The sequence below is a fragment of the Vanessa cardui genome, chromosome 24, assembly GCF_905220365.1.
Source record: "Vanessa cardui chromosome 24, ilVanCard2.1, whole genome shotgun sequence".
In the NCBI taxonomy this organism is placed as follows: Eukaryota; Metazoa; Arthropoda; class Insecta; order Lepidoptera; family Nymphalidae; genus Vanessa; species Vanessa cardui.
Window position 1 is genome coordinate 1417804 of NC_061146.1, and position 27511 is coordinate 1445314.

The window sequence follows — 27511 nt, forward strand, 5'->3', positions numbered from 1 at the left end:
CTTGCGCGCGCGCTCCGCCAGTCCGCGCCCGACCGCCGGAGCGAACGCACGTACCGCTCCTCGCGAGTGCAGCCCCCGACGGTGCATGTGCCCTAGTGAACCTCAGTGCCCTGAAGTGGAGACTCGCAGTGCGACCGCTGGGCCTATCGGCCCCGGCGGCATGGAATCCCCCCAGATGTACGACGCAGCCGCGGCTCCGCCACCGCCGCCGCAGCCAGACCTCAAAAAGGCGGCAGAGGATAAAAGGACACCTTTCCCACCCCCGGACTTGGACGAGCTCAATGGACAGGAGATCAGCTTGGATTTACAACACCTCATCGAGGACCAGTTCCGAGGGGAGGAGACGATGGCTCTCTTCCAGGAAATACTCCCCGGAGGACGGTCGCCACAGCAGAGGCCGTTCGCGCGAACGACCCTCGCGTATATGCCCCAGCCCGTCCACTCCGGAGCATCGTACGCGAATCCGGTGCCTGCCAACTCTCACGAACAAGCGCCCCCGATAAAGGAGGAGCCTCCCGAACCGCATGATTTCAGGCGAGCAGTGACATGTGCGCAATACACAGGCCAGTACAACGCACAGCCGCCAGTCGGAGTGAGTGGCCCCTATGGAGGCGGTTTCACACCGCTGCCTCCCCTGGGAGCTCCTCTGCTCCCGCCTCTGTTGAAACACAAGCAGCCCCCGTCGAGACGATCGTCCGGCAAAGTGATAGACAAAGGCACGGACGAGTACCGGAGGAGGAGGGAGCGGAACAACATAGCCGTTCGTAAATCACGCGAAAAGGCAAAAGTACGTTCGAGGGAAGTCGAGGAGAAGGTAAAGACGTTACTCCGTGAGAAGGAGGCATTACTAAAGAGGCTGGAGGCGGTCACGGGGGAGTTGAGCCTCCACAAGCAGATGTACGTTCACCTGATCAACTTGAACCACCCGGAGATCACTGAACTGTGCCGGTCGATGCTGCAGCTAGGAGCTCCTCACTCGTCGGATCACACGCTCTGACCGTAGGTGAGTGTTTGTCGGCGTGTTTTGTTTGTGTGAGAAATTATTTTAAGTGACAGCGGCGTTTGACACTCTTGGTTTGTGATACATGTTACCATTACGAGTTCCAAATATAGTTTATTTATTTCGTATTTAGTTTATAAGTATGTTATATGTTAATTGTAAATAAGTGAAAATAATATCGGGTTGTTATATATTTTATAATAATAAAATCTAAGTTGTTTTATTACCTTTTAATTTGATTTTTATCTAAACAAAACAATAAAATACATCAATAAATACAATAAAAAAGGCGAAAAAAAACATTTCTTAAATACAAGATTATCATTAAAACACGCCTAATTTAAACTTCGTAAGTATCATTATAATGAAACCGTTGTATCATTATTAATGAATTCTTAATAATTTCATACAATAATATTCTACATAATTGCATCATTAATTGACCGTTTGAAATGGAAAGGAGTATCATTACCTTTTTCCATGGATTATACAGTATTCAATACACTTATATTAAATGTAGTCAAAAGTCACCATGCTGCGTTGATCAAAGATTGATAAGGTTAATTTTCTCAATCATGTAATTTATTCTTCCTATTTTTAATACAAAAAGCGTTAAGTCATAGTTCAGATAAATATTAAAAACGATTAAACTTGCGTTTAGAACTTAATCACAATTACGAACAAAAATTTGACCTAAATTTTCTTTCGATCAAAAAATTATGTCATTACCTTTCCAAATTAACTTAACAGCATAATACTACAATATAATATTATACTTTTGTATAAATTTATTTTGACATAGTTCTTATATTGAATATGTAATGTTAAGTAATTGATTTGAATTCGTTTAAGCATAATTTGACACAGTTCTAATTCAGTGTAATGTATGTTTACTTTTAGGAGTTTGAAATGAAATCAAAAGATTATATTGATTTGTAACAATTATTTTATTAAGAAGAAATTAATTGATACTTTTTTATTCAATATAGACAAAGACAATACATTAGTACCTACTCTACTTTTTACTCCATTCAAACAATTTTGGACAAGATACTTTTTGTTTAGTATGACATCTATACTAATATTTTAATGAGGTCAAATGTGTCTGTTTGTATGTACAATAATCTCCGGAAGTAATGATGCAAGTATAAAAAATCACTGGTTTTTAATTGGCAATAAATTGACGACGTGAGAAGTCGGGGCCAGTCACTAGTTGAAAATAAGAGTGAACCAAAAAAAAGATCGAATTATGCAAATATAAGTTTTCCCAAAATTTTCAGTAATCATTACGATTAAGTTTCGACCAATGGGAAAATACTATTACTATTACGTCTGTATTAGCTATGTGGCACCTTTAGCATATAGTTCTAGAACTAAAAAGAACCATATTTAAATCAGTCGACTCTACCTAGCAATGGAATATTGTCATAGACCCAGATTTTCCAGGGCACCAAGATACATATGGCAATCTCTATATATCAGACTATACATCTATACATATAATAAAATTGGAGTCTGTTTGTAATTTTAAAATAACAACTAATTATAAAATGCATTTGATATAGATAATTATACCGACATAGTATTTCTAAAATTTTTGTCTATCTGTTTGTTTAATTCCGTCTAATTTCCGAAACGGATGGACCGATTTTGATTGGATTTTCACTGGAAGAAATCTTATTTAATAGGCTACAATGACAATTTTTTCGAAAAATTCAAACGCGTACGATGCAGCAGTCGGAACTAGTATACATTAAACTACGTCGATCCCTTCGGCCAGTGCTGAACGAAAGTTTGTTCATGATAAGTGTGTGCCATCATAAGATGCATAAACTTAAGATAGACTAGTTATCGCATGCTGCGTGTATAGCCTATCACCTTCTCTGGAATACAAGCTTTCTTCGTGGCAAATTTGCCCGAATTCGGTTTAATCGTTTGGCGATGAAAGGGCAACAGACATACAGACACACAGATAGGCAGACAGAAAGAGTTACTTTCGCATTTATAATATTAGCATAGAAATCTAAAATTTATATTAATTTGAAAAATCAAACATCTTATTATATATAAATATTATCAGTAATTGGAATTAAGAATAATAAAGTCAAGAATATAAATGCTGTCATATATTCCTTATCTAAAGATGAATATTGTATGTTTTTTTTTGCAATATTTTATATACGTACATATTATCAGAAATTTAAATTAAGAATAATAAAGTAAAAAATATAAATGGTGTCATATATTCCTTATCTAAAGAGGAATATTGTATATTTTTTGCAATTTTCAAAGAACGATAAATAAAAGTCTTTCGAAATTAGATAAAGAACTACGTCTAACTTACAATAAAACTTGTATTGCAACAGTTTAAAAGAAAAGATATTTAAATCACTAAGGAAAACAGAAGACCTATCATCATACGGATCTCACAAATTTGTTTTACACAAACCCATATTTCCGTCTCATTCATACGTTTGAATATGAAGAGATTAGCAAGTCAAATAGACCTGTCAAATCAATTAAAGAAATTGTATATGTTTTCAATTAGACAGGAACAAAAGAAAAATACTTTAGATTTTGAAAATTTTTCTTACATTTAAGCTGGTCTTAATTAATATTGACCAAATTATAATATTAGATTTAATTCGTTACATAACTAATGTATCAAAATTTGGTACCTAAGACGTAATTCCCCTAGTATTGTACATTTATACTAAGTACGGACAACAGAAGCTAAGAAAAAAACACTGATTGACGTTTTCATAATCAATTAAAATTCATTATTATAACATTCGCTTTGTTCCATTCATCACAGGTCACAGGATTTTCCATTCATCTCTTACACAGTCAATCATTTCTTCCGGTCTTCCCCTCCAGTCTCTACATCCATAAACGTGTTAGTTGTGGGACTGAGATGACTGTTCATGATTAATATCATGTATTCATCACTCCACTTTCTCTCTTTATGTCACGTGTAGGTTGCCCATTATTTTAAATATTAAAAAAAAAAACCGACCGTATGATTAAAGGCCTTTGCTTATCTGTCACAAATCCAAATGTCACAGATGTCAAAATTAAGAATAACCACTGCTCAGATTATGACCACGATGATTGGTAGTAGGAATTCAATCAAGATTTTCCTAATTCAAAAGATATAAACAAAGACACAAAGGACATAACATCTTAGTTCACAAGGCTGGTGGCACATTGACGATGTAAGGAATAGTTAATATTTCATACAGCTGCATTGTCTCTGGGTGATAGTGACCACTTAACATCAGGTAGCCCATACGCTCGTCCGCCGATATACCATAAAAATATAATAATAATTAAACAAAAATTATCAAAGATTGTCAGAGTACCGTGATGTCTTCCCGAACGCTACCGTATCATTACAAAGAAAAGCTCAACCCAGTCTGATAAGAAATTTCTATAACTACAAAAGTAAATGGGTCCATCAAAATTAATTTTCAATAATATAAATGCAAGAGTGAGTTTACATATATTTCCCATCGAGCCAATCACGTTAAAATTTTGCACACACACATTGAAACTACCATAGTGTCCAACGATCCCCCCCCTCTTAGGGCCGAAGGCTCGAGCGGAAACTAGTTGCAAGTATAAACTAGTTTTTCTTACTCATTATGTTATATTTTCATTCCTTTTGTTTATCTGCTCGGTCACATGTCTAGGTCACGTGTGTTACACAACTTTGTATAATTACTCATTTTCTAAAAGCATTCTAATTATATATTCTAATATATATATTCTAATTATATACTCCTGTACTTAAATCAATCATTATAATATTTTAACAAAAACCTCCATATGTTTTAAATTACAGTTGAAACTCTTACATTACAGCCTTTTAAGGAAAGTCGGTTAAGAATTTCTTTCATCTCTTGACCTCATGGGCATGTCAAATTCACCCAATTAACGAAATTATTGTATGTTTAATTTTAAATTAAACCCTACACCATTGTAATAGAGACCAAAAATTTTACGAATTTCTGTAAACAATATCATTTAAATTTGAGCCTTATGCCATTGTGTTAAGATTGAATAAAATCGATTGTCTATAATTTGAAAATAAATTTCATTATTCCATTTTCAATTTTATTCCTTTGTGATAAAACAAAACTACAAAATAATATATGATGCATTTTTAGATTAATTTATTAAAGCAATATTCGACCTTATTACATTGTAATAGAGACGTGACTTACGTGAATTAATCTGTATAAAATTTAAAGGTTTTCCAATTCAATTTTGGACTTTATCCCATTGTGATAGAGTCCTATCGTGAAAGTAAACAATGACAGCGTGCGTTAGGTCACGTTTATTTGAAAATGTGAAGCGTTTGATTTTAAATCAGTGGTTTACTTAAAGACGTATGTTTGTCTTTTTGTTACATATAGGAGGATAAATACATTTAGGTCTAATGATTTTAAGATTTAAGATGTAGTCATTACTACTGCCTTGGCATTGCAAGGTAAGGTAAAGTAAGTAAAGTAACAGCCTGGAAATGTCACAGTGCTGGGCTAAGGCCATCTCTACCATTAAGGAGAAGGCTTGAAACATATTCCACCACGCTATTCCAATGCGGGTTTGTGGAATGCACACGTGGCAGAATTTCGATGAAATTAGACACATGCAGGTTTCCTCACGATTTTATGATCACCGCCGAGCACGAGATGAATTATAAACACAAATTAAGCCCATATATGTGGTGCTTGCCTGGGTTCGAACCCGATATCATCGGTTAAGATGCACGCGTTCTAACCACGGGGCCATCTCGGCTCTTGCAAGATATGATTCATATAATGTCATTGAAATGGTCAATTTTCTTGATAGTTTTTAACAATTCTTTCATGTGTTAGAGTCAGACATATTTCCAACTAAAACTTTATTATGATCGACAGAATTTATTAGTACTTTTAGTCAATATAAATTAGGTTAGGTTTATTTCTGTAAGCGTGTCATCTTGTATGGAATGGATCTCAGGATTTTACTGGCACGTCAAAAATATCTGACAAATGGCACGCTTACATTTGAACATAAATCCAACAACAATTAAAACAACATTACTTTTGTCAGTCATAGTGTACATCTGATTATCTCACTCATATTGTTGATCCCGAGTTCTCTTGGTTCAAACTTTGAGTGACCCAACTCATAATCATATTAAGTCATCGGATTTTCCTTTCAAAATATTGTCATTACACACACGGGGCTGTAATAATTCCATTTGGAAAAGCGTGTAACAACAACAACAGCCTGTAAATTCCCACTGCTGGGCTAAAGGCCTCCTCTCCTTTTTGAGGAGAAGGTTTGGAACATATTCCACCACGCTGTTCCAATGCGGGTTGGTGTGGAAATTTGTCACATGTAGGTTTCCTCACGATGTTTTTCTTCACCGCTGAGCACGAGATGAATTATAAAGACAAATTAAGCACATGAATCAGCGGTGCTTGCCTGGATTTGAACCCGCAATTATCGGTTAAGATGCACGCGTTCTAAACACTGGGCCATCTCGACTCGACTTCTGATTGTCTCACTGATATTCTTGATCCCGAGTTCTCTTGGTCCAAACTTTGAGTGACCCAACTCATAATCATAATAAGTTCCCTTTCAAAATATTCTCATTACACACACGGGGCTGTAATAATACCATTTGGAAAAGCAAGTAAACTCGTTGATACTGCCTTCATTTTCGTGAAGTATGACTGCCCATAGGATTATAAGTGTGAATAGAGTGCTTGTTGTTTAAAAATTTTGTTTGAGTGTTAAGTTCAACAGGTTTTACCCTTTTACCCTTAAGTCAATTGATGTAAGTTGTATAACTCATAAACACTCTAGAACATAATTTACAAGTAAAGTTTAATCTTCAACTTGAATAAAAATTCAACTTAACAATACAGTACTTCAACTTTTTGTTATGTTGAGAATACTTTCGATTGTCATAAAATCACACAGATGTTAAGAAAACTATATTTGGAGTAATTATACAATATATATTGTACTAATGTTATGAATGCGAATCCACTTATTTAGATGATTGTTATGCAATATCTTGAACGACTATATGAGTTATGTCGTTATATAGAACATAGATTTACTCTTAATATTTCTAAAATAACTTACTGTTTCGCGCTATTTCACTCACTGTTCATTCTCAGTGATTTGCAGCTTGATGTTTATATAGGCTATAAACATTATCAATAAAAGGGCTATAAAAAGCATATGAAATCGAATTTGTATATTCAAAGGAGCAAACAGTATTAAATATAAGAAAAATATAGAACATAGCTTCAATTGTTTTTTGGATTAACAACATTTAGTCTTATTCAATTCTAGAGTTTATAGTAGTTTGTCAATTTTAGTACACCTCTATTTTCAAACTCTGACCTATAATTTGGTACAACTTCCTAAATTATTTAAATGTACTGATTCTGATAAGGATTTGTTCGCATCGGAAGTAGATATTTTAGCAAGGCTATGACACGACCTTTACTCATAATGATAACAAAGCTAATAAAATTAGTGTTTATTAATAATTATTTATAGTTTAATTTAAGCAATTTCAGCCAGTGACTTATTGAGCGATTTGTCTCTAGTTATTTTTTTTAGTAACTTTTTTTTAATGATCGGTGTTATGTTTGTTATGGATGAAAGACATACACTGAAGACTCTAGATCTAATAGTTCATTAAATATTTAAACATTGTAGATTGTCGTTATAAATGTAAGGATCGAATTTATGCAATAAATTATTTATATGAGAAAGCTTTCGTGTTACAACTTAAATGTTCTAATTTAAAATTGACGGATAAAATTGATATAAAACCTTTTTTATAAAATTTTTGAAACGCAACAAATAAAGAACCTAACAACACGAAAACGGACCTACGCCAATATTTAAAAAAAGAACGCGAACGGAATTGAGAACTCGGTATTCAAATTCGTTTGTGCAAAACGTGGTTCATAACTTTCATTTTCGCTTATACACACACCGTTCGATAATCGGCTCTATATTTAGTGACTTAAGATGCATTTTTGCTTAACGCGCATCGAAATTTCGCCTCATGTCCTACTTACAGCCTTTCGATTGAATTGTTGATTTTAACTATTTCACGTTTGCTTACGGAACAATAACATTAGGTTTTTACGGGTATATCTCGTCCTTTTTTGCATTTCGAAATTTGAATTATTTAATTTTATTAACGTTATACTATATATAGAATTCAAATAAGATATCATATGTTTTCTTTTTTTTTAAATATTAATAGAATATAAAATACAGATTCGAAATTTAAAAAATAAATTTATTAAAACTTTTTATAAAATGATCCATATTAAATACATTAGTATAATTCAATTACTTCGAAACCCTGTTTAATATATGCGTGGTCCCTAAAGGAGAAAGTAACCGGTTATCGATAGATTTTAATGGAGACAAAAACTAGAAAATCGTCGATAAAAATTCAAATACGTTCCATATTCAAACATAATCAAAACCGTTAACATAAAACTCGGAACTATTAAAATGATAACAATATTTATATCGAAAACGAGACAAGCTGGAGGCATCGACATTCGACGTTTTGTATTATCAATTTTATAGGAACATTATTGGAATAGAAAAGGAACTCGTTCTTATTTTAAATTTAAAAATTCTTACAAGTTTTTTTTTCAATTGATTCTATTCATTTTTTCATTTCTATACATACAATTGTTTTTTGGTCCTTTATAGGGCCACAAAATTTAATTTAAATCAATGCTTTTAAACTTTTTAAAGTCGACTAGTTTGCTCAGACCCTTACTATTCCCACAAGGACAGAGATGAATCACACGCGTCTGTGTGTGGGTGTGCACACTTTCACTTTTTTTTTCGTTTATATGCCTTTTGTGTTTTTGGAAGGTGTTATGCAGGAGGCTTGAAAGATTTAATTCAATAACTGTAGTCAACTACATTTTTTTTTAAAATTTGAATTACGTATAAAAAAGGTTGCATGTCATTCATTCATCGGGCTATTTTTATTATTTTATTAATTATTGTCGTACTGTATCTCTTACACTATATAATATTAAACGAATTCAATGAATAAGTCGTATAATTAATCCAGAGCAACGGATATAAAAGAAGTATAGTCCATTATCAACATTATATATTTTGTAATGCGTCGTAAGTGTTCGCAGGTACAGTATGAGTTGCGCGCGCGCTGTTTCGCAACAACCAAGTATGTGTGTCAAACGATCGCCTTAACACGCAAGAACGGACAAGTTGTCACGTGCTCGTGTTATTGTTTTATATTAAATTAAAAAAAAAATGTACCCGTTAGGCCACGGTCCAATAGATACTCTTTGGTGTATAAAGAAATCGTTCGGTTTAATAAAATTATTGTATAATATACAATAGATAACAGTGATATACAGAGTATATAAGAAAAACGTCAACGTTTCCGTTATTATAATAACATTCACGTTTGTCACGAACTAGTCTAAATTTGAAGGTGGTGAAACTCATAGCTTATGTAATAGTATTATATACTAAAATCTTATTTGAAAAACGCTGTATCTTGTGGTATGAACTGTACATATATATGTTAAGAAGTTATTTCAGTTAATTTTGATATATATAAAGGTCATAATGGAACTATAGTAAATTAATAACAAAAAAAATTTGATATCCTTCTACTTATTGTTTCAATTGCTATAACATTTAAATATTTTTTATATTGTTATGTAATTATGATGTGAAACTCACATACAGATAATATAACATAAATTTTCAACATCTATAGATCATCCGTATAATTTTTTTTTTTCGTCAGAATCGTTTCACTCTCTTACAATTGCAAAGTACACATAAATTCGACCTCAAATAAAAGTTTTACTTTTATTGAAAAATTTTGATAAGAAAAAAAAAATCAAAATTAAAAAAATAAAAGTCAGCAATTTTCGGCGATCTTTTGGCTCCTTACCGCATAACGTCAGGAGCGCGTTGGAAAGTTCGGCGGTCGCGGGGAAATCGCAAGAGAAACTCCATTGTATAATATTAATATACACCCTTCATTTCACTCGTCCTAGTTTTTTATTTTTAATGTTATCGTCCTTTAAATAGACGAAATCTTATTCGCATATAAACAATTTTTTAAAATCCTAATCGTTCTATTTTCGAACGATGTTATTTTTTTTAATCTGTCAATATTATTTACTTGTTGGTAGGTCTTTATGTCACGTATATTTTTGTGTTATTTAATAAATTTTTAAGTGGTCTTCGCCCATATACACTAACAGTGTAACAATGTGAATCAATTAGTATATCGTGAATGAGCCGCCAATCAAGGGATCTATGATACGTCCCTCGAGTCTATTACACTGGTTAATTCACCAACATCTATACCGTATTCATCATCATCAGGCATCACGTATTACAAGGAGTTATAGCACCTATAATATAGCCTAGTCCCAGTATAGCCCAAAAGCCATTAGCTGATTGGTTAGTGTCCATTTATTTTAAAAATATTGCAATCTTGTGTTTATATAAAAAAATAAACAGTTCAAAATTTTGACGCTATTAAGTTATTTTCTTTTTATTATCTAGACTTAAGGACTTAAGAAGAAGACTTACATCTTTCTTTCTTATCTTATTTCTTATGGTATAGGTTGGCGGACGAACATATGGGCCACCTGATGGTAAGTGGTCACCATCACCCATAGACAATGACGCTGTGAGAAATATTAACTATTCCTTACATCGTCACTGCGCCACTAACCTTGGGAACTAAGATATTATGTCCCTTGTGCCTATAGTTACACTGGCTCACTCACCCTTCAAACCGGAACACAACAATACTGACTACTGTTATTTGGCGGTAGAATAACTGATGAGTGGGTGGTACCTACCCAGACGGGCTCGCACAAAGCCCTACCACCAAGAAAATTCTTCTTCCTTATCTGCCTTACGAAGAAATAAAAAAAAACGCGCTGTCAAATTTTTGACGTCAAATATTCTGAGTATATTTTCTGGTCATAGAAATAACGATATCACCTCAAGTGTAATTGTTAATGATATATAACGAAGGGAAATATAAACATGAGAATAAAATAGAAATATAGTATTGGAGGATCATTGCACAGCGTCTAATAAACGTCACTTGCTTCAAATCGAAAATTCAAATTAATAGCTTAACAATAGACATACAAAAGAAAAAGATCAGAAATTGGTTACCAAATTATCTTCTTTTGGTAATAAGTTAACAGCTTTATCTGTGGTCAGATTTGCCACTGAACTATCGTTAAGTCACCACCATCCATAAAATAAAATTGAAGTATGTTTAAAGTATATATGTTATATATATATGTATATATGTCTGTTGTTTGTAACAATGGTTTAATTGTATCTGCAAATAATCCAAGCAGATTTGCACCAAGCTTTATAGTGAATAATAACACAACCCTATCTTTCCGATTCTTTTTCGATTCAAGTGAAAATTCGATTCCGATTAAATATCGATTGCATTACGATAGTGACAAATGTTTTGTCGAATTGATCCAAAGCTGGAATGTTGGAATGAATGCTGGTCACATACTACATTCCAAAACAATTCGATTATCTATGAAAAATAACATCGCGTTGCATTCCTCATATATTTCGTTTCGTACACATATATTTGATCATTTTACTTTTACACTGTATACTAAAATTAACGTGCTCTAGTTTTTTATTATTGTTATTGTATAATTATTTTGCTGCATAAACAACAATCGTTATTAATATATCGTAGTCTTGATGACGTACAGCAGGTATATTTTTTTTAAAACAACGTTTAGTTTTCTCGAAACTAGCAAAGGGATATACGTTTTAGAAGTTTAAGAGAAGAAACCTTAGCTAGCTCATATGTATCTAAAATAAGGCAACAACAATAGATATAAAAATATAAAACCAGATACATATTTTACTTAAAAAAAATGACAATAATTATTTTATATAGGCTCCTATAAACACTCTTGAATCATCATTATACAAAATTATAAATGCACAACTAAGTCTGAATTTAATTCGATAAAATTTTGTTCTGAAATAAGCTTGAACTTCAGGAAGTACTTAGCCTACTTTTTGTACAACGCTACCAATTCCTAAAACGCGAGTTATGTAAACAACTACCAAAATATATAGAAACCAATGTTTGGTCAATGCTGTAGAAATATACAAATTTGCCAATCATTGTAAATTGTCAAACAAGCTCGTAGCCATCATCAACATCAATATGTATAAGATGATAAAATTTATTTTTATCCAGTGTTAAAATTAATGTAGCTCATTGTAATGATCAATTTTTGAATGCACCTTTCTGTTGACGTTACAAATTATAAAGTTCAACGACCGCACAATAGCATCTGGCACGATGGTTTAATAATCGACACTGCAGCTAAAAAGTGTAATGCATTCACTGCAGTTCTAATGCATATGTTGGTCTGTAAAGCTCCAGGTCTTGGGTTCAAACCCCAAGTTAAACCTCTGAAAAGTTATAGTTTTGTGTTAAGAAATGTAGCGATTTGTTCTTTTTCATAAAATTGGTAGACAGATTTGCAATAGTGACCAGCAGTATAGACCTCAGTTTTGTAAGAAATATTAACCATTCCTTACATCGCCAATGCGCCAACAACCTTGGGAACTAAGATGTTATGTTCCACGCGGTCATACAAATCATGACTGCGTGGAATGGTGGCAAGAATGCTAGTGACAGCGAGATTAGATGAGATGGCTTACAATCGTCGTATGAATTTGTTAATTTATGAATATGACTATGGAGTTTTGAATGTTAGAAAATGTATAAATAAATTGCGATAAATAATCTGACATTGTGATTTTAAGCGGGTTGGTTTAATGTAAAATGAAATAGAAAACCATAAAAATTAAAAATATTTTCTACAAATTTCGACGTAAGCTGAATTACGTAAACCTCTCAAATGGGCCACTTGGTGGTAAGCGGTCACCATTGCGGAAACATATTGGTGCTATTAGAAATTCAAACCAATCTTTACAGTGATATATCCCTTGTACCTGTTACACTGTCTCAATCATTCTGCAAAACACAACAATAATAAGTATTTATGTTTGACGGTAGAATATGTTAAAGGTGGTATCTATTAAGATAGAGAACCAGAGACCTAGAAAAGTATAAATATGAACAATTTAATAATTAATTGTTTATACCGTTAAAATACGAAATATGTGAGTTAATAGCGTAATTTGACAAACAAATGCTACTGAACTAATTTAATTTGTTATAAACCGGTAGCTTGTCAAATCTAGTTTAGATTTGGAGTAAGTCCTGGTTATTTGGTACAGATACTAGGTCAGTTTCAAACACTAGGCTATTACTTGCTTTATCGGTACTGTTATGTACAAACTGTAGAGTTTGTTTGTTTGAACGTGATGAACTCTGAATATACTAGTCCAATTAGAAAAAAAATATTTTAGTGTTTTATAGCCCATTTATTGAAAATGACTATTAGAGTAAAAATAATGTTTGATGCGGATGAAACCGCGCGAATAAACTAGCCTTTTTAATAAATATTTAATCGTTTTTCTGCTTAATTCGTTTTGTTAGTAATAATAAAAGTTGCGGTATAATAATGTAGCGACTGTGTTGATTATGCGCCGGGCACAGGTGCATTCTATTTTCACACTCCTCTTATCACATGGGAAGACAATCTTATAAGAACTGAGATTTCAACAAGAGCTCACTGCGATTCTTACTCGATTATCGAAACCCGACTAAGAGTTAATTAAAGTGTAATTGTAGTGCGTGTATCTTTCCTATTAATTAATTGATAATATTCTTGTCAATGTCGAATTATAGTTTCTGATCCATCACAATCACGTTTGCTAATTCAAGTAGTTAGCGAATAGCCTTTTGATTTAAGAATTTCTTGATGTTATTGGACTATTAAATTTTTCAACACTTGAAAGTATATAATTTAAAATTAATAATACTTAGTTTAAATTAAAAACTATTAATTAAATCTAAATTAGAATAATTTAAGATAAATTTTAATGTTAGCAATATCGTCTTCCTGTGCTTATCAAATGATTCAACGACAAAATAAAACATGATGAATGAATGCGTTTTACATAATCTTTGTACTATTAACAATATCGAATGACATCATATCGTAGTGTGTGATGAAGTTAACAAAATATCAATTCGTACCAGAGTGGATACCACCCACACATCAACTACTCTGATACTTTGTATTGATTCCGTTTTAAAGGAGTGAGCCAGTGTAATACCAACCAGATTACATTAAATTCATTTGACAGTAGATGATTAATATCCTAAAGCAACGGTTAAGAATAATTCTTCCAAGAAGTACTGACAAGACTTACTTCTCTCTGATAGTTTACATAATTAAGTATGATTCAAATTGTATTTATACAGCATGGAAATCGATGAATGTTAACTCCAAGCTATTTTATAAGCTATGTATCATAGCTTATGCAAAATCTTATAAATTAGTATTACAGCAATTTATGTCATTGTAGTGTTACTATAAACCTGTGTCCATTTTTATATTGTAACAGATCCATTGTACATTCAAATAAATACGTTCAATCCTTGTAACATTCGTTTTATGAAGTGAGTTGATCTTTTTCTCGTCTCAGTGATTACCTAATGTTAACTCCCATAAGATGTCACAATTGATTCGCTAATATAAAATGTAGACCTTTTTTATATAAGGGAAATATTTTGCCTCTAAGTTTGGTTTAACCTGTAATCATTTCATACTAATTGAAACTTAGGCCTCCCCACATTTCACTTCCTAAGTTACCACGTGGTTAATGTCACGTTGGTACGAATCTCGACGTTAACAACGTGACACTGTTTACCGTACCGACCGTTGCAAATGTTTTATTTTTTTTTTTTTCATTTAAACTTTTCGCAAGCACGCGAATCCGTAAAAATTATTGCGGTTTCGAAATTCTCATTTTAAAAAACCAAAACTTTTCGTCTATATTAATCTCTTGTATTATTTTATTTCTAGTAGTCATAAAATGTACCGTGGGAACTCCTTTCTGGGCTGTGATAAAAATTACCGATTTCGAATTATATATATTTCACAATCAGATCGAAATAAATACGAAGAAAAAAATGTATCACAGTGATCTTTTTAATTCGTAAAAATATTTGCTAACCGTCGTCTATAATACAACATAAAACGTAAAAGTTAAAAATCAAACATGAGGTAAAAAGAAAAATTATAGGAGTTTTTGAGCCACTCGTTTGATGTAGAACACTTCACCAAAATCTCAACAAAATCGGAACAAAAGCTTTGTGGTCTTTAAACGACAAACATCAACAACCCCAAAGGCTACGGTTTTTATTTTATTTCAAACCCAATTTTTGATTAAAAATGATTGTCATGGTGTTAATTGATAATAATCCTAAACTAATAAATCCTCCTAATTAGACTATTATTTCCAGACCATCATCTCTTTCTATCTCTCTCTCTCATCTTGTTGAAAGAAAATGTAAATTTATCATTTTCATATATGTGCATTTTGATTAAAATAATCAAAAATAGTTATGCCTATTGGCCTTTAGCCACTAATGAATTAAGATATTACTCTCTGCCTTAAAATGAAGTGGCTCACTCAATCATACCAAGAAAAATAAAAAAACCAATACCAATCTATAACGGTAAAGAAAATTTGTGGTACACTATATAAGAATCAGTAAATGCCCCATGGCTGGAATTAATAGTATTATCTGGCGAGCCATCGAAGATAGATTATATCTCTCATGAGTCGTATATGATAGCGTACCCAAATAAGTCAAATAGTGGAACTACGTACTCAATATTTCAGAAAAATCACACATTATTACGAGTATTTCGTGGTTCACGGCAAATTTTCGAATATTGTGACGTCACTTTATCCAGAAAATAACTGTCACTTGTGACCATCACAGAATTATAAAGAAGTTTGAAAGTATTCTAGAAAGAAACGTACTTGTCCTTTCGAAGCCAAAATGTACAGTAGAATTTTAATTACGAAATATTAATTAAGCATTCATTTTTCGAGATTCCTGAAGGATTGTTTCGTAAACTTTTCTATTCTCTGAAGTTCATTTAACTTAAGACCTGATCACGTGCCTGACGTCGTGGAAGACTATACGACGTAAATGATTTCTTTTTCTTATATTTCATTATATTTGCCGTTTGATATTCCAGAAGATTTTTACGTTGATATTCAGTAATATTATAGGACGCTTAAAATAAAACGCTTACTCATTTAATTGTATAAACACAAAGAAAAATAATTCGATTCCACGAAACTTTATTTATTTCTACATAATATGAAATAAAGCCGCTTCCCGTTGTCTGTTCGTTTAGATCTTTTAATCTATGCAAGGGATTTTAATGCGGTATTCATCACTAAACAGACTGTTTCAAGAGGAAGGTTTATGCATAATACATACATATTTAAGTACAGAAAGAAATTCCTAGCTAGAAAAGTACAATAATATATATTTTTTGTAAACTAGGACGGTCAACTAATGATACATAAAATATTTTTGTAATGCTCTTTTAGGTATTAGGATGTCCATTTTAGGGTGTATCGCTTTTCCGTAATACAGGTTAGTTTAATTAGGCATCTCTCTCTCGTCTCAACTGTCATAATGTAAGTTCATTCTCGATATTTCGATTTCAGTTTCAATGCTTGAACTGGTGATGATCCATTCATCTCAGTATTACAAATAACCGTCTTCTTCATTTGTAAGCTACCTTCTTTCTAGCTCAAGATCTTGGCATCGAATCTGTCAAATCTTAGCAATATTGGATAATTGGCAGAATTAAGCTCCCATGCTTCGGAAAACACGTACTGTCTCCAGTTTATAAGAGGAATGAGGAAATCCTATGTGTTTGCGTATATTTATACGCCGTAATCTCCTGCGTAGTCAATACCCAGTTCTTTCACTAATTCTGCCAACTGCTCGAAATATGTAGGTATATATTTTAAGGCCTTGTAACATTTGGCCTTTACTTATGCTGTAATCGATGCATGTAACTTCAACAAACAAAAAGTAAGTCCTCAAAGTAATTTAATTTTCGTTCGTAATTTTATATTGTTTTTTTCAATACTTCTTTTGAAAGAAAGTTCCGAAAAGTTTTCGGTAAGAAGTTATTTCGACGGCACTTTGTTTCAATTTTGTTTTCGGATAAAATTGGTATGGAATGACATAATATCGAACTTGGTATCGAGAATATTTATAATATGGATGTTGTAAACACATTTGGTACAGAAAAACAATGTGGCGCAATATTGCCACTTGTGTTTTGGGTCCAAAGCTTCTTTCAAAAGTGGTCTTTTTTCCCCTACTATACTGAAAAAACGAAATAATAGATATCGTCTATTCGTTCGTTCATCTGAAGTCATAAATATATAACTGCTAAACAATGTATTAAATAAATCTTCGTATTAGTTGCCCCACAAAGACGTTTAACGTTCTAATAACATAATATATATATATATATATATATATATATATATATATATATATATATATTATGTATTATGTATATATTAATATATATATATATATATATATATATATTAATATATAATAATATTTTGACGACCTCCCTGGTCGAGTGGTGTGTACACCGGTTTTTATGGGTACGCCACTCCGAGGTTCCGGGTTCGATTCCCGGCCGAGTCGATGTAGATTACCATAATTTTTCTATGTTGTCTTGGGTCTGGGTGTTTGTGGTACCTTCGTTACTTCTGATTTTCCATAATACAAGTGCTTTAGCTACTTACATTGGGATCAGAGTAATGTATGTGATGTTGTCTCATATTTATATGTTATATTATTTATTAATGGTATCGTAATATAAACCAAAAATGTTTTTTGTTTCGTTTTGTTTTAGAATGCCTCTAGACCTCCGTGGTCATCCTCGTTATCATGGGTACCCCACTCCGAGGTCCCGGGTTTGATTCCTTGAGTCGATGTAGATTATCATTAGTTCTATGTTGTCTTGGGTCTGTGTGTTTGTGGTGCCATCGTTACTTCTGATTTTCCATAACACAAGTGCTTTGGCTACTTACATTGGGATCAGAGTAATATATGTGATGTTGTCTCATATTTATTTATTTATAACATTTTTTTATTATCATATAATAAACATTAAAATCTCCAATCAAATCAACTGTACGTAATATAAGTTCACCATCTTTATTTGGAACATATGCCAAGAACTGACAAAAAAACGAAGTCGTTACTATGAATACGGTTTAGAACTAGATACATAATATATATGTAACACAATACAACATAGGAACTAGAATATACGATGTAGAGAAAGTCCGATGACAAATGTCTGTTATGTATTAATCGTTATACAGGATGTTCCAATGGTAACATTTAAGCTGACGGATGAAATCAAGACGATCTAGAATTAGTAAGATTTTTAAGTTTTTGTGATAATCTGTTCAATTACTATTACGATTTAATTTGTTTTTTTTTTGTATAGTTTGTATATTCATTGATATACATATGTATACAGTTGTAAAAGTGTTTTAACATATTTTGTGATTTTTTTTTATTATATTTAGATTTAGATTGTTCTCTAATTATATCAATATTCTAATAATTAAAATATAAATATTCTTGATTTACAATTTGATGTTTCAATATATTTTAACTGATGACGGTTAATAGTTACATAGATTTAACTGTTATAGTTAAAAAAATCTACAATGTCGACTAGATACTATTTAGGGCACGCATTGATAACAATGACACACATCCGTTATCAGACAAACAAATAAACATATTGATAACTTATTGAGACGTATATCAAGACAGGTTAGTTAATTTTAACCAATAGTTTGATTTATTTTTTATTTTGATATAAAAAAAACTCTACAATATTTTTGTAAGTACTAAGTAATTGTTTATTTAAAAATCGAACGTGATTGGTTCGAAATTGTCTTAAAAACGTTTCAATCAAACATTACATACATTTACGTTGCAATTATACTAGTTCTTCAAATAAAACTCTTAACTAATAGTCACGAATTCGCTTCTTTAAATAATCATACATACATACAGACAAAAAACTGCTTCCTATATTATAAAATATAGTAACCAAAACTCTGTTTTTTTTTTCTTTTAAAAATGAATAGGTAGTGATTTATCAAATAACACGCTGTTCTATTGATAAACTAATTTCACAATATCGATAAAAAACAATTATCGTCGCATCTAGGACTAGTTTAAGACCACAGATAATTAATATATTAATAAATAAATACAATGACAATTTTTTTTTATAGCAATATAATTAATTATGTAGCATGTACTTGGTACACTTTTCACAAAGAGTATATTATAATGTATATATAAGTAGCTATTCTTAGTGCTTTTCATATGCAATAAATAAAACATTGCTATTATCGTTAAATATATTATTCTATAATTAATAATGGTGTATAAAAAGTCTTTGTATTGCAATATATTAAAAGTAAAAAAAAAACAAAAAGATTCAATCTCGCTGTTTCGTTATCTGTTACGAGTGAAATAATCGGTAACATCCGTAAATTTTAAATAATGATTTAAATACATCGAGTGCGGCGTGCGTCCGCTCGCTTTGACGAACGGCATCAGAATCACAAATCACTATGCTGGATATACGAAGCACTTTCACTATACGCGTGTGTGCGTGAGCGGGTGTGGCCAAGTTCTTTTTATTAATTTAACCCACATTCGAGATTAGTTACGTCACATGTGTAACGCCGAAACGTCACTTGTGACGTTTTTTTTTTTAATTACGGCAAAGGGATTAATTTTGACCGTTCTAATTATAACTTTTTTTTTAATTCTTTGCATTAATATTAAGAAAGATTTATTGCATTACTCGCATATTTTTTTAAGTATATTTATTGAATAAAGATAAATAGGTGTGTTTATTAATATTAGTATATAAATTTAATTTCAATATAAAAATCATTTCATATTTTATTGTACAAAAAAATGAAATTAAAGATATATTTTCATATTGATATTATCTCGTTTGACAACCTATACAGTTTATTGTCTTCGTACGGGTACAATTTTAGCTAAGTTAAGTTACATATAAACCTCTTGAATCAGTCTATTTATTAATGAAAATCGTATTAAAAACTGTTTTATAATTAAAAAGACTTAAGCGCACAGGCAGCGGGAAGCGACTTTGTTTTATAATACACAGAGATAAAACTTATATCACTCTGTCAACTTAGCAGAGCTAGAGTTACTACATATAACATCATCTTTACTAATATAGATGTAAAAGTATGTCTGTCTGATTTTGATGATATTTGTAATGGAGCAAGGTTGAATTCCAAGTTTATATTCTTACTTGATAGTTGTCGACATATATAACTCAAAGTCACGGGTTAGAACTAGTATATAAAATAGCAATAGCGTGTTATATTTTCGTCTGCACTTCGCCTAGTTAGTGAGATTCAGAGCTTTAGGAATCTCGAAACAGGGCATATAGTTTGTGAAAATATGACGTACCTACCTTATATATAGATTTGTCATTAACTTTTCTATACTTATTTAATATTTTTACTATTAACAAGATACTTCTATCATATTATTTCTCTATGTAAAAATGTTTAATTGGTTTAATTTGCTCATTGTCTACAAACCATAAAAGCAGCGTGGTCGAGTTAGGTCCAAACCTTCCTTTCAAAGAGAGGGAAGGCCTTAGTCCGACTGTGTGGCATTACTTTTTAATATTTACTATTTGTCCAAATTCTGTTATAAACTGTTAGCTTACTACTACTACTAGTACTACTGTTACTAAAACTTTAAACAAATATATCAAAGTTTAAAACAATGAATAAAATCAGGAATAATTTCGCTGTACACAGAACTATTGATAGAACCACTCGATTTAATTAATTATTCACAAATCAAAATATAACTATACACAATAGCATTCAACTATAGTCCAATGGATCAAAAATTGATACATAATCTCCCAAGCTATTGAGGGAAATGCAATAAGCATTATATAAATGAGTTCGAATTGTTCGCTACGAAACATTTTTCTATCTAAACTCAAACTCAAACTCAAATAACTTTATTCAATATAGAAGCATTACACTTTCTTATTGATGGTCAATTGAAACACTACAATTGAAAAGAAAATACCCTGACCTGAGAAGAACCGGCGAAAGAAACTCAGCGGGTTTTTTTTTTATTTGTCTCATATATTATTTAAACAATTTAATATGAGATGAAATAGCCAGGAGGCGATCGTTTCATTCCCAAGGTGTGCTATCGATCATAAACTATGACTATCTATACTATATATCTATACTATCTATAATACATAAATACAATAAATAAATTAAAAAAAAAAGACAAATGAATATGAAAATAAATTCAATGATCGTTAATGTTAAAATTATATTCATTCATAGACAATAATTTGATAACCTAAGAGTTTTACTATAAACGTTATCTCGGTACGCTCGGCTTCTAGCCGGTAGAGTGCATTGCCCATCCCGGTTTTTGGATGCAGGTTCAACGACCTCGCTCTGTGATTTTTATGACATGCCACATAGACCGTGTAGAGAAGTGTTTCCTAGTCGACTCTTCCCTGTATCGCTCGTTTTTCGACGCATATTCTGTTTATCAATTATTATCATATTGTATATGTTTTACGTATTATGTATCAGATTTAAATTATGTTATTATAAGATGCAGGTAGTACGTACAGATTCTAGAGACATTTATATCACATTTGAAATATTTTTAGTAAACCTATATTAATATTATAAATGTGAAAGTAACTCTATCTCTCTGTTTCTCTTTCAAGACCAAACCGCTGAACCAAATTTGGTGGAATTTGGTATGAAGCAAACTTTAACTCCAGGAAAGGACATAGGCTAATTTTTTGCCTGACACATAACAACCAACACCGTAAAACGCGAACGAAGCCGCGGGCGACTTCTAGTTTATATATAGAGCTGTTGTAATCAATTGTATAGATATATATAGTGTTGCTATAGTAAAAAATAGGGACTCTTTCTGTAAATAGTTTCATAGACTGGCAAATATACCATCTGTTGGAAATTGTCACCGTGAATTGACAACCACCATCTACCTTGGGACTTAAAATATTATGCTTGCCCGTTACTGGCTCAGTCAACGGTTGAACCGTAACATAACAATACTAATGTTGTGTAGCAATGTCGGTTCGAATCCGGGCAAGCACATTAATTAGTTTTTTTCATCGTTTATCTATACATCGGAACTAAAGTCAGGTTGATACATTTGTATATAAGCGGTTAGTAGCGCGGTATTTTATATACTCACAATTGAGAGGATATCTGCCTTGTTACATATTTCATAATAAGCTAATATGTGAATTATTAGTTAAAGCAATAAGTTGTTACTTTTTATTTATATTGAAACTTTTAACTCTCTAACTTTTAAAACGTCTTAATAAACAATAATCTTATAAAACTATTATTATTATTATATATACATAGGCCGTTGAAGCAAACCAAATTATTTGTATCTTATTCAAAAAAAAAAAAAATTATTAATAAAACTAATTTCCGAAATCTAATTCATAGAAAGTATAGACTTAACAAAATAAATGGTAACAAAACTACTAATATATTAATATTTTTAAACCTATATATTCACACAGCTGATTCGTAATCTATTCTCACGTCATTTCCGGTTCATTTCCGTTAAGTATTTAGTTATAATTAATTGATTTTAAATAATTATACTCTTAAGTGACATACTTTTAACTACAGATTATAAAATATTAAAGCTAGCTCGTTTTAAAGGACAAAAGTTACACAAATAAGTTGAATTTGAGCTGAGATGGCCCAGTGGTTAGAAAGCGTGCGTCTTAACCGATGACTTCGGGTTCAAACCCAGACAAGCACCACTATATATGTGCTTAATTTGTGTTTATATAAAGGAACCTGCGTGTGTCTGATTTCATCGAAATTCTGCCATATATGCATTCCAGTAACCGGCATTGGAACAGCGTAGTGGAATATGTTCCAAACCCTCTTCTTAATGGAAAAAACCAGCCAGAAATGGTGAATTTATAAGCTTTTACTAAATTGAATTAGTGTATGTAATGTATTTCAATTTATACACACAATCATATACAACCTTAAAAATAGTACCTTTTTTGTGTATCTGTTTTCTTACGTTCTTAGCTTCGATCTTCCGTCACAATATTTGAATATAGAATGTTTTTTGTCTGTTAATTTAAATCTTTGAATGTCTTATTTACTTTTTAATTTATTTTTTTTTTAATTATGAAAGTAATTTCATGGTTTGATAATTATTAAAGAAGATAAATTCGTTTTAAAACCGTTATATAATATTCTTAGTCAAGAACTGGTCACGCTACTGAATATTATTTAGTTTTTGTTTAATTAAATAAATAAAGAACCAAATCATTACATATTATAACACAAAGTCTCCCGGCAAAGTCTGTTTGTCTGTATGTTCGCGATAAACTGCAAAACTACTAAACGTATTTTTCATGCGATTTTCATTAATAGACAAACGGCTTTATGAGAAATGTTTAGGTATAAAATTTATATATGTATAAATAAGTTGAAATGGAACGGCAATACTTAAACGTATCAAAAAAAGTAACAAAAATATATAAATAAAAGTTTAATATATAAAAACGGACGAACCGCTAGTATTATTATAAAATGAGATATATTAGTAATAATTAAAATGTCGTATTTTAATTTTATATTAATAAGAGATAGGGAAAATATAATTCTAAATTCAAAATCTTGGTCAAATTTTTATTAAAAAATAATAATAAGCGATTGTTTTGTTTAAACAGTATGTTTAAAAATTAATATATATAAAAATCAATATAATATTGACCGCAGTTTCACCATAATTGCGACACATAGACACTAGAACACAGTAACTGCCAATTCGCACGTCCTACTTTCTAATAACATTCAACTTCAAACCAAAAAAAAATATATAATAAAAAAATGACGTAAGAACGTCAGTAGGACATTAGGTCTGTGGAGCTGTTATGCAATTTAGTTTTGGCTTACGTAACTCGTGAAAGTCGGCCATCAAGCTTCCGCGCTTATATAACGCGTCTTAAGTGAGCTGACACAGATTTTAGTTAAAATAAAATATTTAATACCTCGATGGCTGATACGTACTGGTTATTGATTCGCGATAAATAGTTAAAACTCGACCGATATTATTATACGATATTGCTTTTGCAGCTTTCAACTCGTTGTCATATTATAGTATAATTTACAAAGTCTAAACGGTACAATTTTGATGCTGTTTTGCCTATTTATAATTTAGATTAAAAATTTTATACCAATATTTCAAACGTAAAATCAGTAAATTGCTTAAAAATATATTTTATAGCCAAGTTGTTCCTTATATGATGGTGTAATAATTTATGACTCTCTTCAAATGCTTTGATATGATTTAAGGAACATGTATTTACATACACGATTACAATTACAATTACTTCGATGTTGTTAATAGACTTTTGGAAGTAAACTATTTAAATATGTTTTTGTGTTCGTTATAAGATTTAAAAATGTGTTTTACATATATTTTTCTTTGTTCTAGATCGTGACGTCGTCAAATGACAGAATGGACACCCGTGTGATATCGTGCATTAGATAAAAAAAATATTAAGTGACGCCTCTTCTTAATGTAAGCTTAGGTAGCAAAATTACTTTGTGATTTATATTGTTTACTTTTATATACATATACATAATAAGTAAGGGTTTTTTTGTAAAAAGATTTTGACAGATGAAAGCGTTGAACGGTTAAAGATGTGATCTCAAACAAAGCCGTGACACTTTATAATCTGTTCTCTGTTCAAAAAAATAAAAATAAAACAACCTAAAGAATAGCGTTTCGAAATATACAAATAATAATTTATTTACTTGATCTTTTTTTCAATATCAGGCTGACTTTAGGTTGTTTAAATATCACTTGACATAACGACGTGTACTTTTTTTTTTCTTATGGTTAAAATTGTAAACTTAGGCCATAGTTAAAACCAGCACTGCCATTTGAAGTCTCGAAGGTTATTTTTAATTTGAAATAATTAATATTTAAAATATGTTATAGTTTTAATTGTGATTGCTCCATGCAACTTCATTTCATATCATACTATCATGATAGGTGTCGCTAGGATCGCTCAAATTTATTTGGCTTGTTTCTTAAATCGCTAAAACGTTTAAAGAAAACTTATTATATTTCTTAAGATGTTATTAGATTTCCTTTCACTATCATTAATCTACTTAAAACCTTTTGATTTTATTGTAAAATATAGAATAAGATATTAATGTAATTATTATGTAAATTGGTTGTATATAATTTTTGGTTCAGAGTAATGAATAAAAGTCTGTCTTATATAGATATATATTCACATTAAAAGTTGTTAAATATATTTCATGAACATAAACAATGTAAAAAGAAAAAAATATATCACACATGTATTGGAATAAAAAATTAACAATTTAAACTGTCAACAACTTTTGCTTTTTTGTTTTTTCACTTATAATTAAAAAAAAAAAATTCAAATAACGATTCCACTGAGTTGATATAAACAGACTATTCATTATAAGTGTAAATAAAAATAAAACTTAACAGATAAGGTAACAAATGGGATATTATTAAATATTATTATTATTATTTTTTGTTAATTTCTAAAAAAAGTTTATTCCTAAAGTACCTTTCGTTTTGATGTTATATTAGGTTTAAGGATAAAAACACGGTCTAATGGGCACTGCCGGTTGGGAAGTACAAGGAGGGTCTATATTAAACATTTTTGCTACTTAATTGTAAATGGCACAATCACGGGTTTAAGGCTGCTATGGATTTGACAATCCTTAAAAAAATAATTGATTGCTAATTCTAATTATGGCTATTTTTGTACTGTATTTATTGTCATAATGATTAGATTTGGCGGTCAGTGAAAACGGGTCATGAAACATATAGTTACCATATGGATCCTGCAATGAAATAGCTAAGGAATATATCCACATACTAATATTGTACGGGATCACATAAAATACTATGATATATAATCATAACATGCTTCATACCTTTAAATATAAAATATAATACGTTATCTTATGACATGGATGATATAACTATTAAAATAAGAATTTTTTTTTTTTTAATGTTAAAAAAATAATGGCATTTACGATGTTTTGAACTTCGTCAGTGTTATGTTAGTTATTCAATTAGTATGTGGATATTTTATGATATATTAATATAGTTATATAATTGTATAATCACTATACTCCGTCCCGTTTTGATATATAGTTAAGAGAACATATACGAAAATATAATAATATATTTTCTAATTAAAATATATACAATCTAAGTTTATAAATAGTTTTGATCGTGTTTTTATAATAATGAATTGTATATTTGGATTAGATATAAGTGAGAACTAAACTTAAAGTAATGCAGACACAAGACAAGACAGTCTTAAGACAATGGATACTGTAGAGGTCACGACAGAATAGATGTAATCATATGTTACAAAATGTGACTTAAGTCTGATGAGATGTAAGCTCAGACAAGTTAGTCGGACTTCTGTCTTGTCTAGTGTCTGCGCCGGCCCGCAATGAAAGGCGAATCGAAACCTAGTTTCAAATCCTTCAAAATATTTTTCCTTTTTTATTTAATTTTAAAATGTTGATTTTTATATATATTTAAAAGAAAACTTATCCTGTATTCCGAATGGTGCTACTAACTCCGTTTCTTTTCAGAACCAAAGACTTTGTTATTCTTTCCTTTTTTTTATGTTTGCTTTTAATCCTTTCTAAAAAAAAAGAAAGCTTTGTTTTTCGAAAATACTGTTATTCTGAAAGTACGTATCAATTTTGTAGGTGCGAATTATATAAATAAATACTTATTTAAAATAAATGTTTTTTTAATATCCCGATGTGAATCATGATTGGTGAATCACCTACAACAAAACAAACAATCAACATAAGCAGATTATTTAATAATCTAGATAGAGTGGCATTACAAAAGAACTAAAGTAAATGAACCAACATTTTTATCTTGGTGTGTGTAAAAGTCACCGTACATACATATACTACTTTACTAGTGTGCATATTCAGTGGCCAACTTTTGCCCACTATTTCTCAACTTTGACAGTCTATCTAGACATATTAATAAACTAAGCTTGTACGATATATAAAGAACATATAAAGAAAACCAAGTGATATATAAAAGCTCAATACTATTTTCTTTACTATATATCAGTTAATCTCTATAGCCTAGTCATATACTTAATATGGCTAGGCTATAGAGGCGATAGAGACTAGGCTAAAAATATAATAAGCTGTAATTTGGCATAAAACTTTGTTTAGTAGTTCTAAATGTTGTCTCAAAAGTCACAAGTGCTATCTTTTTGGTTTCATTAGGTGAAACCT

General features: G+C 31.0%; 1 protein-coding gene across 1 annotated transcript; it reads left to right on the top strand.

Annotated features, from left to right (window-relative positions):
- LOC124540283 (CCAAT/enhancer-binding protein-like) lies at nucleotides 1–26986 on the top strand. The gene is made up of 2 exons (XM_047117757.1): nucleotides 1–1003; nucleotides 24675–26986. Exon 1 carries the CDS (start codon nucleotides 86–88, stop codon nucleotides 995–997), a length of 912 nt encoding a protein of 303 aa, XP_046973713.1. The 5' UTR covers nucleotides 1–85; the 3' UTR covers nucleotides 998–1003; nucleotides 24675–26986.
- The last annotated feature ends 525 nt before the right edge of the window (nucleotides 26987–27511 follow it).